This window comes from Rhodamnia argentea, chromosome 10 (genome assembly GCF_020921035.1).
Source record: "Rhodamnia argentea isolate NSW1041297 chromosome 10, ASM2092103v1, whole genome shotgun sequence".
Lineage (NCBI taxonomy): Eukaryota > Viridiplantae > Streptophyta > Magnoliopsida > Myrtales > Myrtaceae > Rhodamnia > Rhodamnia argentea.
The window spans coordinates 23719400-23735748 of record NC_063159.1 but is presented as its reverse complement, the minus strand read 5'-3'; the positions used below and the strand labels follow the sequence as shown (position 1 = coordinate 23735748).

Below are 16349 nucleotides of genomic sequence, written 5' to 3'. Positions count from 1 at the left end.
GAGTCAAGAAGGTGGAAAAATAGTGGCAGTGTCCTGGGAAGGAAGCTGGCGGATGGCAATGGTTCGTTGATTGATTGGAGGCGGTCATGCTCCAGCTGGTGCGATGCAGAGGATTTGTCTCTTCTTTTTCTAGGCCGTCGTTGTTTACCGTTGTCCCTATCGTTGCCTTGAGAATGGCCATAAAGGGGCCTCTGCTAAGCCACAAAGAGGAGAAGGAGGAGTGGGGCTCGCAAGGAAAGAAAAAGGAAGAAACCTAATAAAAGGACAGACACAACATTTGAACCTTCGGATGCAAAAAATGTGGTACCCACAAAGGATATAATGGTCAAAATATTATAAAATGGAGTGTATTAGAAAAAGGGAGTGGAAAAAACGCGGCCCTTAGAGACATGCTTAATTTTGTCACGTTTGTTGTTAACACTCGTGTAAAGAAGACAACCTTACCTAAGTGGAATTCCTACTAAAGAATTCGATTTGCCCTAATTTGAATACCCTAGTTGATTTCCTCTAATACCTTGAAATTTTAATGATAATCTTTTAGTTCCTTTTTTTTATATTGAAAGTTGATATTTGCATGTTTAATTTGTGGAGAAAATTACCAAAACAGTCCTAAACTTATTGTAATTGTGTCAATTCAGCCATAAATCTATTTTTTTCAATAAAATCCTAAACCTTTTGTGTTTGTACCAATTCGATCCATCCACTCAATTTTAGTTGAAAATGATTGACATGGACACAATCATCCTACATAGCGTAATCGGAGCTGATATGGATAATTTTTAGTAATATTTATATATTTTTTTAAATTATATATTTATGTATTTATTTCCTTTTTTTCTTTTTTTTATCTTTTCATTGTCTTTCTGTTTTTCTTCTCTTCCTTCTCCCTCCAGCCGGTCACCAAGTCATTGGATCTTAGTAAATGGCCGGAGGCGATAGCTAACGAGGTCAATTCACTTGCATTTGGTTAAGCTCGCCCCTCCGGCTATTAGCGAGGTCAAACTTGCTAAGTCTGCATCTATGTCGGCGATTTCCTATCAAAATTAATAAAATGGATTGAATTGACATAAATACAAAAAAAAAAATAGTTTAGAATTGAATTGACACATCAATAATTTTCCCTAATTTGTGTCACGGGTCCCATCATGCATACTTAGGTTGGCAAAGTCAACATTCTGATATTCTTGGTAAGAAGAAGAAATATATATTGTGGCATACAAATATACATTTTGAGTACTTATATCAATATGAATCCATTGAAAAGTCTATAGTTAAATAGAAGAAGTGACCTTGAATATTTATTTGGGTCAATTTGAAATTTAAACAAAAATGTAGATTTTTATGATATTCTTGTTTATATAATTTTTGGGGAATTTTAAAAATGGAAACGGTGAAAATTGAAGTGAAAATATGTGGAAAATTTAACATTTTTGTGAGAATGAAAAAGAAGGAAAATCATAAATTACACAAAAACCCCCTAAAAATTTGGAATTTGCCCTTGAACTTTTAACTATTGCACAATACCCCCTAAATTTTGATAACTAAGGAAATCTCTTTTTTTTTTCTTTAATTGCTGTTCAAATGAAAAGTATCGAAAATGTGAATTTTTTTAAACTAAAACACTATAATAAGTAACAAAAATATTAATAACTACATTGGAAATAAAAAAAATGTTAAAATTTAATAAACATAGCCACTAAATTAAACTAAATAAGATGAACACAGATTATATAAAATAGAAAAAGATCACAATAACAAAAAGGTCAAATTACAAAACTTGGGTTACTCATTATGTATCCACAAAAGGTTAAATTAATAAGACAATTGACTGAATAACAACAGTATTTGAAAACATTATGAAAGGGAAATATGTCATCAAAGTGATTAGCCATTTAAGGTGATTTTCTTGTGAATATTTTTTGAGTGATCAATACGCTTTTACTAATTAACCTTTGTTATCATTCTATCTTTCCGTTATTAAAACCTTTTTTCTTTACATTGAATGTTAATATTTTCATGTTTAATTTGTGGAAAAATTACCAAAACAGTTTAAAATTTATTGCAATTGTGTCGATTTAGCTATAAATTTTTTTTTTCAATAGAGTCATAAACCTTTTGTATTTGTGTCAATTCAGTCCATCCACTCAATTTTAGTTGAAAATGATTGACATAGATGCCGGTTATCCTACCCGGCACTGCTAGAGCCGATATGGCAATTTTTAGTAATATTTGTGTATATATATATATTAAATTATATATTTATGTATTTATTTTCTTTTGCCTTTTTTGTCTTTTCTTTCTCATTTTTTTTCTCTTCCTTCTTCCTCCAGCCCGTCACCAAGTCGTCAAATCTTAGTGATTGGCTAGAGGCGAGAGCCGGCGAGGTCAACTCACTTGCCTTTGTCAATGGTAGCCCCTCCGGCCACTAGCAAGGTCAAGCCTTACTAGTCAAAATTGGCCTAATGAACTAAATTGATGCAAATATTAAAAAAAAAATTAGGATTCAATTGGCCAAAAAAAGAGTTTAGAATTGAATTGATACAATTATAATATGTTTGGTACTTTTTGGATAATTTTTCCCTAATTTGTATCACGGATCCCATCATGCATACCTAGGGAGAAGTGTCAAAAAAGTCCTAAACCTATTGCATTAGTGTCAATTCAATCATAAACCTTTTTTTGGTGCCAATTCAATCCTAAACCTTTTGCATTGGTGCCAATTAAGTCCTAAACTTTTTATTGGTGCTAATTTAGTCCTAAACCTTACGTATTATTACCGATTCAGTTCTAAATCTTCTATATTTATACCAATTGAGTTAATCCGGCCAATTTTGACAGAAAATTGCTGACGTGGATATCGATTATCCTACATGACACGACTAGCACTAACTTGGACATTTTTAATATTATTTTAATATTTAAATAATTTTTTAAGCATTTTTTTGGTTTTTTTCAAAACTATTTTTAAAAATTATTTAAAATATCAATAAAATATTAAAAAAATATCCATGTTAGCGTCAACTGTGCCACGTAGGATAATTAACGTCCATGCTAGTGATTTTCAATCAAAATTGGCCGAATTGACTTAATTGACATAAATGCAAAATTTTTAGGATTGAATTGGCGCTAATAAAAAGGTTTATGACTTAAATGGCATAAATAAAAAAAATTTAGGACTGAATTGATACCAAAAAAATATTTAGGACTGAATTAGCACTAATACAATAGGTTGAGGATTTTTTTTGACACTTTTCCCTACAAACTTGGGTTGGCAGAGTCAACATTCTGATATTCTTGGTAAGAAGAAGAAACATATATTGTGGTATACAAATATACATTTTGAGTACTTATATCAATATGAATCCTTTGAAAATTCGATAGTTAAATAGAGTTTCTGGCCCTAAATATTTGTTAGGGTCAATTTGAAATTTAAACAAAAATGTTGAGTTTTATGATATTCTTGTTTATATCATCTTTGGGAAATTATAAAAATGGAAATGATGAAAATTGAAGTGAAAATATACGAAAGATTTAACATTTTTTGTGAGAATGAAAAAGAAGGAAAATCTTAAATTTACGCAAAATCTCCCTAAAATTTTGAAATTTGCCCTTGAACTTTTAAATATTGCAAAATACCCCCTAAATTTTGATAAATTAAGGAAATCTCTTTTTATCTTTAATTGCTGTAAAAATAAAAAATATAGAAAATTTGAATTTTTTAAATTGAAATACTATAATAGGTAAGAAAATATTAATAACTACATTGGAAATAAAAAAAATGTTAAAATTTAATAAACATAGCCACTAAATTATACTAAATAAGATGAACACAAATTAAATAAAATAGAAAAAGATCACAATAACGAAAGGGTCAAATTACAAAAATTGGGTTACTCGTTATGTACGCTCAAAGGGTACATTAATAAGATAATTGACTGAATAACAACAGTATTTGAAAATATTATGAAGGGGAAATATGTCATCAAAGTGATTAGCCAATTAAGGTGATTTTCTTGTGAATATTTTTTGAATGATCAATACGTTTTTACTAATTAACCTTTGTTATCATTCTATCTTTCCGTTATTGAAACCTTTTTTCTTTATTTTTTCCCCCTTTCTATTCAACTGTGTTTCTTGCTTTTAGGTTGCATTTGGTCGTCGGGATTTCCGGTCAAGATGAGATTGGATATGATAGGATAAGAAATCTAGGGATTTGGCCATATCCTATCCATCATTTGGTGAACTACGGTTTTAAAGTCGGATATTCTCATATCTTATCCCGTCTTGCATTTGGTAGAAACTGTATATCAATATAAAGGACATATATGCCCTACGTGATGCTCATGAAATATTCCAATCTTATTACTATAAAAATAATGTTCTCATACACAAAAAAAAAAACTTGAAAATATACACATTTTATTAGATTTTCAAACCTCTTTGCAAAAAAATAAAATAAAATGAAAATAGAAACAAATGAGACTAGAAAGTTAGCTTTTATATGACGGATAAGGAAATCCTATCCGACCTTATCCTACCCCTTTCCTAAGATTTTTTTATCCCGGTTATATCCCCCTATATCCGACATTATACTATCCGGGACACCTACCAAACACGGGATATGATAAAACATATCTTATCCCGAGTTTTATACGGACGATCAAACGCAGCCTTAGAGTGTTCTATCAGTTCTATCAACATTTTCATCAATTTTTAACAATTTTCATTAGCTTATTTTTGTTTGTTTTTTAAAGAAGTTTCCAAAAATTGCCACGTGTAAGAATTTGAAGCCTAAGAAGAAATGTGTAAATTTCTTCAACGACTCCGCTTCGGCGCTTCGTGACCGGCGTCAATTCTGGGGCTGGCCTTTTTTTCTTTGGTCAATCGTCTCGATTAAATTCCCGCGGTTTGTCTCGAAGAACAAAGGGAAAACGACTTCTTGACCTCTTTGTCCCCGGCTCGTCCCGGATTCAACAAAAGCCATCCTCTCTCCCTCTCTCTCGCTCTCGAGATCTTGATAATCCTTACCGTCGCTGAAAATGGCGAAGATCGACGAGAAGAACTGCCCTAGTCTCGAGGAATCGAGCCCTCTCTTGGAGAAGGAGGTCGCGGACGATCCGAAGAAGCCCAGCCAGGTGACCAACGCCGCCGCCGCGCCACCTCCAGCTGCGAACGGTCCGGTTCTGGTCCCCGTCAGCGGCGGATTCCGCTGGACCGCTGATGGCTTGCCGCTGGCTCACGGCAGCGTGATGGGCGAGCCGATGGAGCGGAAGCAGTGGAACTCGTGCCTCTTCGCTTGCCTCGGCCGCAACGACGAGTTCTGCAGCAGCGATCTCGAAGTTTGTGAGTCTCTCTCGATTCCTGAGTAGGGATTTTTGTGTGACTGCTGCCTTTTGGCGGAGTATTTTTGCGGTATCTGTGGATGAATTTGGTCATTGACTTGTTGTTTTGGTGCTTGATTAGTCGTGCTTTCTAATCGATTTTATTGCTGAAATTAGATTGAATTAGCTTCGGCGGTGGGATTTTGTCTAGTTGGTGCGATTTATTGCTGAAATTAGATCGAATTGGCTTTACTACCTGGGAGATCCTTGGCTAGTAATTAAAAAGCGGTCTTAAGGGCCTTTGAGTAACAGTATCGGCAGCTGCTGCATCTGTTGCGCACCACGGTGGCTGTACTCATTTAATTCACCACAGTAGCCTCTACAGCCATTACTTGACGGTTTCGTAACAGCCTGTAACGTCGTTATCAACGAAGATGCAGAGAATATTGAGACTTTTCAGGGCATTCCACCTTGGATTCTCTCTTTAAGTGGCCAGTCTTGCTCAAACAAACTTAAGATTGAAGAGAAAACAAGTGTACGGAGCTCTCAAAGTCTCTGATTTCAGATGTGAGTACTTGTATTCCTCAAACTGGGTCGACACTCTCTTAAAATGCATATTGAAGTGAAAATCATAAAGGATTTGCGGGTTTTGGATCTTGATCGGTCTTGGTCTGCTTTTGAAAGATTTGTGGGTTTTGGTCTGATCGATGGGATACATCTCTGTTTTCTTAGCTGTGTTCTCTCCATTAGGAACAACAAAAGAGAGTGGAGAGAGAAGCGGCGGGACTCATGAATTTTCTATATCTACTTTAATTAAGCTTATTCTAGTAGAAATTTATATTTGTGTTTAACTATATGTTATATAGTTAGAATTTTGCAGTTTTTTAATAAAAAAATCAATTTTTATTTTTCATCCATGATATGCAAGTGTCGCAAAATTCACACCACAATGCCTTCAACCCCTCACATGATGTCTGTCACACCCCACTTCCACAACGTCCACGCTATAATTCCTTGCCTTTGCATGCGAATTATTTTTGTTGATTTAATGAGTACCTATTAAGGGACATGATGCATTGTAGGTCATGTACAATCTTTAGACGAGAGAGGGTTTTACTATTTTTTTTTTCCTTTTGTGGGCCAGTTTTTAGTCGTGTTTAATTGAGGTTCTGAACTTCTGAAATTGTAATCTTCTTGTTGTGATAGATTTCGTGGATGACTCTAGGAAACTAAAGTGGAAGGGAAGAAATTTTACTATCTTTTAAAGAAATCACATTTTATTATGTTAGGTTTGAAATTTTCGGTGTTTAAGTGGTGGGGACTATGCTTGCTGAAAATTTTATTGAATGTACTATATTTGCTGATTTCTAGATCAAAAGATATAACTGCTTTCAAAGAAAGCACAGATGGGGTAATCCAGTTGAATATGTTAGCAAGGGATTCCCCAGGCGAACCGTGTTAATTATTTAGATATTGCTACCAGCATTAATTTATTTTTGTTATATTGAAGGTCATTCTACTTGTATTCCTTTTCTAGAGGCTTTTGATATTATGGATCCTTTTTATCATATTCTCTCTCTATCATGACGTGACTAGGTCTTCTTGGAAGCGTTGCTCCTTGTGTGCTTTATGGAACTAATGTTGAGAGACTTGGAAGCACTACTGGGACTTTTGCGACTCACTGCTTGCCTTATGCTGGCCTTTATCTGATTGGAAAAGCCTTCTGTCGTCTCAACTGCATTGCACCCATGTTTTCATTTCATAGCCGCACTGCTATTCGTCGCAAGTTTAATCTAGAGGCAAGTAATTCTTTTACCTGTCTATTCTTCCCCGGCACTTTATTCTATTATCATGATATAAGTTTGTTGACTGAGTAAACCACTAGTCGCACATTCCGGTGAAGCTACTGGTGTAACTTCTGTCCTTTTGGAAGGCAACTGTGCCAACGTCTCATTTTTTTTCTCCAAGGATTGATGCTTTTTCTTTTCTTTTTGCTTTTTTTTTTAAACTGCGGAAGTAATGTTAGATTCATGAGGTACTCGCATTGTAGTTTACTTCAATGAGGAAATCTCAAGGTTATGATGTGAATTGACACGTCACTTCATGTTTGGTTAAAGTAGTCAATCGCAACAGATTGGCCTGATGAGTGCCCATGATTTGTGAAAATACAATTGATCCTGCTATGACTCTTAGGGTTAGCAGCGGGTGGGCAGGGCTTGGGCCCTGTACTGCGCCTGACATATGCTTTCCGTCCTCCCCTTGCACGTGCAAATACATCCAGTATTTGGCCGAATTTATCACTCCAACCCCATTTAAAGAAGACTTATATTTCTGTTCATTTTATACAATAGTGGCTAGTAGGTAGATTAAGGGAGGATCTGTGAATATCATCATCAATAGAAATTATAGTCATCATGAGGATCTAACAGATTATCGTCTTCATGAGGGTCTACCCTTTCTCTGGACCATCTTGTGAGTCAATCATGCAATCTGACCTGATGCTGGTCCAACAGGTCGTTAGCATCCGTCTTTCACCACCCTTGCAATTGCGAATGAATTATGCGATCGGCTGTGATCCTCGTGGAACAAATTGTTTAGCCCCAATTTATCCCACTTGGGATGGCCAATGCTGGTTCCTCTTAAGCCCTTTGTCCCCTCATTGGCCAATTAATTTCTTCTTAAATTTTTTTTGCTTGAACTTTCTTGCCTTATTCTACATGATTCCTGTCCTGTAAATATGACTAGAATAGGCATTTTGGGAAACAAAATTAAATTTGTGTAGTGTTTAATAGAATCGATTTACTTTATATGATTGAGGTGTTAGTTTAATCTTCAACAGTAAAAATTAATATCCTCAAATAAATTTGCATTTATTTTGAAGAGCTGGGACGACAAAAATTGTAAAATTATGCCTTAGTTATTCCCTGAAAATCAGCTTTTATTTATTCAACTGTATCTATTTCTAAAAGGTCACAAGACGCTCCATTGGTGCTTCCATGACTTTCCGAAAGTTGAACCAGTTTTCTTGAAGAGCTAGGTAACAACTTAGGATGTTTGCTTCCTTCTGAGTATGTCTTAATTGAGAAACAATAAAATCATTTAACTTTTTTTTTAGTTTGTGTAAATGTCTTGTCATAAAAGACAATGTTAGGTTACGCTTACTGTGAAGTGTTTATTTTACATCATTTTCGTTAAACAATGTTATTCATGTCTTACAACCAGTTATTAATTTTTATTGCCTCATGATATTTGTCCCCGTATATAGCATTTTATTCTTGGTCCATTTTCTTCACTTGATTTCTAGCAATAAGAAGAATAAGCAAATACGATATAGTGAAATGAACTTAATTGTCTTAAACATGGATTATCATGTGGAAAAAATTATCGACCACCCAAAGCAGAATGTTAATATTTAAATATGAAAGAGTGCTATTAGTATATAATAATTATTCCATATTTATATAATTAGTGGACAAAAATAAAAAGGAAAAAATTCAACGGATTGTACATATGTGTGAAGTTTAGTGCAATGCATATTAAAACTTAGATGAACTTTGGTAATTGTACAAATCTATCATTTACAAGACCATCTTTGAATTTAAAAAATTGGCACCTCTGACACTGCATTTTTCTGAGTAATCTTGAGGATATGTTCAAGGAATTACGACTGATTTCTTTACGATGAAGAAGAAAATGCATATTGTCTTTTTAATAGAAGAGACTTGCCATTTTGTGGTGTCGAAATTTCCCTCCATTAATCTGAAATTACAGGTATACAGAGTTTCTTTTCTGATTGTGGACAAATATAATTATTTACTTTCAAGATAATAGGTTATGTTGATTTTTGTTTTTGAAGTAACTGATTTTATCTTTAACCACCATCCTAACAGTGTTTTCATATCAAAAACTGTTTCTTATCTTTTAAAAAAAAATCACTTAAACATAACCAAACGGCCTCTTAGTTTATGATTTTATGATTATTCTACAGCTTTGAGTTCTGAAGTTGTGTCCTCTTTTATTTTATTTTATTTTATTTTTTGGCGTGGAGTTGGATTCACTGAACTTAAGTATCCCATTTTGTATGTCAGATTAAAGTAGAAATGTTTATTATGTAATATGTTGCCTAGAGAAACTTTTTATCCATGTGACGCTTACGTAATTATAGCATTTCACATATGCATTTCTTACTGCTGCTCATACATCTGAAGAGGACCTGGGATGACTATAGTGGAATGGCAACAATTATCATCTATGCTAGGCATATTGAATATGTGAAGAGGTTATAAAGTGATGGTCAAGACCTATATACTGTTGTATCATAGGGTTTTTCTTTGTGCAAGAGCCTAATGTGGAGATTTTAAAACAGTTAAAGGACTTCCTGGGATCAGTTACTTGGTCTGGTTTATCGAAAATGAAACTGAGAAATTAGATATTTAAATAAAAGGGGATGAGTGCCTAATGTGTATTTACTGAAATAAGTGTAAATGGGTAATTTAGGTTTATGCAGGAATACAATTCAAATCTAATATCTAGTGTAACCAGAGTCACTACAACATGTTTTGTGGGGAATGGTTTGGTTTACGAGAGTAATTTGGGTCAGTTTTTTAGGAAGGAAGAAAGTTTACGAAAGTTTTTTGCTGGGTTTTGTTCATCATTCGAACAATACAGAATGAATCTGATGGATTGCTGCTCCAAATATGATTGGCTTGAGGTCAAGGTAGCAAGAGCAGATCGCCTTGTAATCCGGAAATAGATTTAACTTTTGGATGCGGCTTTATGAGGTCTATACATAGGAGATTGGTTTACTTGAGAGCTCTTCCTTGTCTCATAGTGAACTGTACAGAATCAAGAGACGACTGACTATATGCTTCGTGGGTGTTTGCTACCTAAACAGGGTAGCTGTGAGGCACTTCACAGGTCATGTGGATGCTGTGGAAGTTGTGTGGAGGACGAGGTGCAGCGAGAGCGGTGTGAATCGGGGTGCGATATGCTAACTCATGTCTTATGCCACCCCTGCGCTCTTTGCCAGGAGGGACGTGAGCTCCGTCGTAGGCTTCCTCATCCCGGATTCAATGCACATCCAGTCTTGGTGATGATTCCCCCAGGCGAGCAGTCTATGGCTCGTGGAGCTTAAGTGTTCTACATCTATGTGAAAACCAGCCTGTCTATGCGCAAACTGTACGTGTGGTTTCTTCAGTTGTGGACTTATCCGACCTCCTATTGTACTAAAGAAATGGTGATGAAATGTAATGCTTGGTCTTAACCAGCTATAAATAAATGCTCTGTATATCATGTATTGCATTTATATGGTAATACCTCTCTGTTACACAGTTGAGGTTATTCACTTTATCGTAGCTTCTGCTTTGCTTCTCTCAAGGTGGAAATTTTTAGGCGTGCTTGCTTACTGCTGTGGATGTTGGACTGCCCAAAAATGACAGTGACGACTTTGAAGATGAACGAGGAAGTTCATTGAAATTACCTAAACCTGATCACGGAATGCAATCGAGCCACGAAACATTTCTTTTGATAAATTCAAGTCCTTTCAAATAAATTAGATCAGGACTAGCTTATGTTAAAAAATGCCTAAACGGTAAGTATCAAATTGTACTCTTCAATAAAGGTTTGAGACATAATATGTGTTCGAAATTTGATTATGTCGGTTGAAAGGTATAGGATGGATTATATTTGTTTCAGATTGCACCAATTGAAAAAAAAAAAATTGAAAGGTGATTGCATTCTATATGTAATATTCAACTCTTTTTTGGTGTATATTTTTTAAGATCAATCATGAGTGGGATTCTTTATATGGTATAACCTAGTCTAAGAGTAGTATGAGAAAGTGACTCTCTTTTTAAGTGATAGATCGCCGTAAGATTGCAAGGAAAAAATTCAATTAAGGGCCTGAAGTGTTTTAATTTTCTCAAAAGCCTAAAATGGATCTTATTTCAAATGAGAGCTTAAAGTCTAGGAAGCATCAACATTTTCCGAGCACCTTTGTGCTGTGTTCGACACTCCAGTACTCTTCGAATGCGACCGACACGTGATTAGCTCTTCGGACCCACCAGCAACATGCGAGTCCAATATCCCGACAAAGCCATTTTGACATGCACATGGTCAATTTTAAGCATTTTAATAAATTAGGGATCAAAATGTAAATTTATCAAAAATTTATATACTTAAGTCATATACTCAGCCACCCTAAAATTAACATACCTAGCCAGAAAAAAAAAAAAAAAAAAAATCTAATCACGAATCCAAAAAAATGAAGAAGAGGAAACTTATCGCCGATATTTTCATATATACATGATAATTTATTATGTATATATAAAAATATACATTTAATATATAACGTGTCCTAACGTGTCAAAATTCTCTATTTTTTTTATAATGATGTGTTAGCATGTCGTGACCAGTAGCGTCATGTCGCGTGTCGCGTGTCGGTGCTACTTAGCTTGAAATGCCCTCATTATTTCAACGAAAGGTCTAATCAAAGGCATTTCGTTATTAGTCTTTTTATTTTTTACTTTTTTTCCTTTCTTTTTTCCTTTTTTTCCCCTTCCTTTTGGCCGGTGGCCAGCCAGCAACGAGGGTTGCCAACCACGAGGTGAGGCCAACCCTAGCCGATCCGGGCAAGGGTCATTGGGCCCTCGTTGATCGCAACAAAGTGAAAAAAAAAAAAGAAATGGGAAAAGAACAAAGAAAAAGGAACAAAAATATAAAAAGTGAATTGATGAAAATACCCTCAGTCAAATACTTCTTTGAGATAATGAGGACACTTTAGGTTCTTATTTGAAACAAGATTATTGAGCCATTTTTTGAGAAAATGAAGGTACTTAATGCCCTTATTTGAGAATTTTCCAAATTGCCAGAATGATAAAAATAGCACGGGAGAGGGTATAAATATTTCATACTTTTATGATGAGTGCAACAAGTTCTTATGGTGTTATCATTAGACCAGTCGAAGAATTTGAGAGATCCAAGTACCATGTCATTCAATTGATAGTTACTCCAATGATAACATTGAGACATGTTAAGAGACATCAAGACTCGTCTATCAAATTAATTTATTAAATACATTATAGATGCCAGAAGTGATTATTTGAGCTAGTGGGTGCAATTAAGCATCTATCAGAACCAGGCTTATTACTAAGTTAAAAAATCTAACACACGAATTTTAGCATTCCTTGAATTATTTACAAAGTAATTGAGGAATAATATGGCTTGGACAGCATTACACTATTTTGAAACTTTCTTTGTACAACTCCCTACGAGTTGGACACCATCACCATGCACATCTATGATGATAGAGAAGCAACGCCTGGGATGATGATTAGGGATGGAAGTGGCACGGGTTTGAGGCGGCTAAAATCCTAAAATGAGATTCGACCAAAAAACAAATCCTGAAATGAGGACCTAGGCTTAAGTGTGGTTATAACTGAAAATGTTATATTTTCAACTGATTTTATATGTGGGTCTGCAAAATTATATAGTAATATTGAGATTTTAAACAAAGTAAGAATAGTTTTTTTTTTTTTTTGGGCCGAAAGGAAAGTAAGAATAGTTTGTTAAACGATCCTTTGAGTTTAAGTTTCGAGCTTAACCATCAATTAAACCTAGAAAACATCAAAAAGTCTAGTGGGGTTGAATGATTGTGTACGTTTACTAAATACAATCTGGATTATAAAGAAGGCAAGGACAATTTAGTAATACATATCGAGTTAGGACATCAGGTTTTACGTCCATAAGATCTCAAACTCGTCCCAATCCTCAATTATGTTTAGCAAATCAACACCAACGTCCCTCTACTCGAGGGCTTCGACAAATCATGTTCCCCATTCTTCCTGCCATAGGATCATCCTGATAACGATGCTACATAAGCTGAAGGGAGTACATATGTCGGAAGTCTTAAATTTTATACGTGGAATGGAACTAGAAATCTAAATTTTCAATTTGTTTAATCAAATCCTATACGTTTTTTCAAAAGGGCTTCATCTTCCGGCTTTGATTCTAAAATTACAAATATGGATATTACCGGCTTTTGTTAATAGTTAAGCTTACATGTTGGTGATGTTCATTAATTGTAACCCAACAAAAAGAGACATGGTTCGAGGAAATTTTCTCCAATTAGGGATGGAGAAATAAATACAACACTTTCTGAAAGGGTGCAATCAAATTCTTTTAATGAACAACACTGTCGTATTATGCACGCGGCACTCGAACATTGCGTACGCTTAACATCCTTAAATTGCACTTTTCTCTATAAGTTTAGAACTTAATTGCATAATTAATCTGCTCTCATTCGCGAAGCAAAGAGGCAAGCTTTGCCCCCAGCTGCCACTTCATTGGGCTAACAAAAAGTGCTATAGAAGGAAAGGGTAATGGGAGAAGGCCAAAAAGAAAACGTCCTTCGCGCAAGTTTTTTCTCTTCTTGAACCCTTACTTATAAAGTTCAACCAAAAAAAAAAAAAAATGCAGAAGAAGAAGAAGAAAGGAATTATAAAGGGATCTTCGGTCAAGGAGACATTATAGTAGGAAGGCTGACCACTATATAAAGCACCATCAGTCAAGAGGGAAGAAGCAAGCTACCTTTTTTTATTCTCTGCCCGTATTAGAGATATCAATATGGGTCTTTGACCCACTTTTTAACTCATTTTTATTCATTTGGGTAAAATATGGGTTCAACAAACTTAAAAAATGAGTCAAATATGAGTTTAGACCTATAAAACTTATTCAAATATGGATTTTAACTCAACCCATTTTCGACCCTTGACTTATAGCTTCGCAACAGAATTTTTATTCACTTGTAAACCACCGTCCATCGATTGCACCTCGTCGTTGCCGCCCACCCGCCGCCGCTGCCCACCCGGCCAACGCCTCACTCTTACGGACGGGCCGGCCAACGCCTCACTCTTACTAACGGGGTTGATGATCTAGCCTTACTCTGTGAAAATCGCAACCATAACTTTCCCAACCAATCCAATGACCAAATGTGAGCAAATTCAAATGGACTCGATCAACGCATTCCACCTTTAGCGGACGCCATCTACTACAACGGAATTAGAGAGCATTGCATGCAGAGCCAATCGTGAACGGATTGTGATTTTGCGATGGGGAGAGAGTGCGGTTGTCACTCGTCACCCGCTCGCACGCATGTGTCATCCCAATTGTGGCCAAAGCAGACGACAACGACGCACTCTTCCTCGGCGAGGATGGCCCGATCCATTGCCAAACTCGAGTGCGGGTGCGGCAACAAGTACGACATCTATCTCTCTCTCTCTCTCTCTCTCTCTCTCTCTCTCTCTCTCTCTCGGCCACGCTCCGATGGGCAAACAGGAGTGTGGGTGTGTCGATTGGTGAATACGAAGAATACGATCTTCGAAGAAGAAGGGTCTAGAAGGTGGGAAGGGAGGTGGCGGCGGGTGAGCGGGTGCCGTGGGGGGGGGAGGTGCGAGCAGGCCACGATTGCAGCAGCGACGAGGGGCGAGCAAAGGTGATGGCAGTGGCGATGGGCGAGCGGCGGCAACGGGCGGGCCACACCGGCAATTGTGGGTGGTTGGTGAAATGGTTTTCATATTTTTTTAATTTTATGAAACAAATATTTCGGGATCCGGTTAAATATATAAGTATTTAAATTATACGGGTTGAATCGGATATGGGTTGAGCTTGAGTTGGGTCGGGTATAGGTCATAAAATTTGTATTACGTGAAAATGAATCAAAACGGATTAAATAAGTCAATATGAGTTGGACCATATTCAACCCGACCCAAATCCGACTCGACCCATTTATTTGACACTTCTAGCCCGGATAACCTTACTACTAGCAGATTCTATGGGTCAAAACACACCTTACCCAGGGTTGACTATTCCTAAGACAGCGTTGGGATATAACATAGATTAAGGAGAAGAGGAACTCTGATCCCACCTTCAAAGGGTTGGGTTTCTGCGAGATAATTTATGTGACCATCCCTTTCGAATAAGGAAAGAGCACGAAAATGGGGCACATATGTTAGTCATTGAAGACTTAATGGAACCAATCGAAATGTGTAGCCCTCGATTTTGCACTTTTTTTTAAAAATAAATTATGCAACTTAATTAAACCAATTGTTGGACCCAAAATAAAAATAAAAATAAAAATAAACCAATTGAAATTTTTGAACTCAATTAAAATATACACATAAAAGTTGAGGACTTGAGGTGCAAAATTCCCTACTTAAGTTTTGCACAATGTCTATTAACTAGGGATACGCTGCCGACAAGTCGATTAATAGATATTGTGCAAATCATAGGCCGACAACATAGAAGCCGACTCTCCAAGAATTCACCCCAAGCACAAAACATTACTATACGGCCCTATCCGACGGTAGCCACCGAAAGATAACGTAGAGTCTACCTTTCTCACCATCATTTCCTAAATTGAGAGAAAATATTTTTTTCCCTTCGTCTTAGAAATTACCCCCGAAGTTTACGTCCCAAAATTCAGATAAACCAGTTTAAAAACGTACTCAAGTCCCGCGCAGTAAAAATTCCCAAGTCAAACAATGTTGACATCCTCCCCGTGGGCTCATAGCAATCAATGGCAGGTTTTGAAAGCCGTGACATCCTCTCAACATGGCTCATGGAAATCTAGGGCAAATATATCAGGAAGAATACCTGTCTTGCTCCGAATAGTCCACTCGTTAAAAGAAAAGAGGGAACCCATTCACAAATCAGAACACCTCCCTTTCCTGCAAGGTCGAAAATGAAATGTCCTACGGTAGTCAACAACCAACTTCCTTCCGATAACTGTGACATTCTACTATGTAGCCAACATTAAGAAACCACAAAGTCACGACCATAACACTCAACTCTTCATGGAACCCATAATCTCTCATTTCCTACTGAAGGTGGGGTCTGTAGGGCACCTCCCCTAGTTTTAAGCTTTTCACGCTCATTCTCCTCGCACTAGAATCATCTCTAACTCCCTCTCCCTGAAACAATGGCAAGCCAAGTTCCAACATGATGTAATGCAGGTCAGCAAGCAGTTGGGTG

At 36.3% G+C, this 16349-nt stretch overlaps 1 protein-coding gene across 1 annotated transcript; it reads left to right on the top strand.

The window, feature by feature from the left end:
* The first annotated feature begins 4931 nt into the window (after positions 1–4931).
* On the top strand, positions 4932–10675 carry LOC115730911 (cell number regulator 8-like). Its single transcript, XM_048271938.1, has 3 exons — positions 4932–5343; positions 6918–7120; positions 10216–10675. The coding sequence occupies exons 1-3, from the start codon at positions 5040–5042 to the stop codon at positions 10453–10455; spliced, it is 747 nt and encodes a 248-aa protein (XP_048127895.1). The 5' UTR covers positions 4932–5039; the 3' UTR covers positions 10456–10675.
* Positions 10676–16349: the final 5674 nt, after the last annotated feature.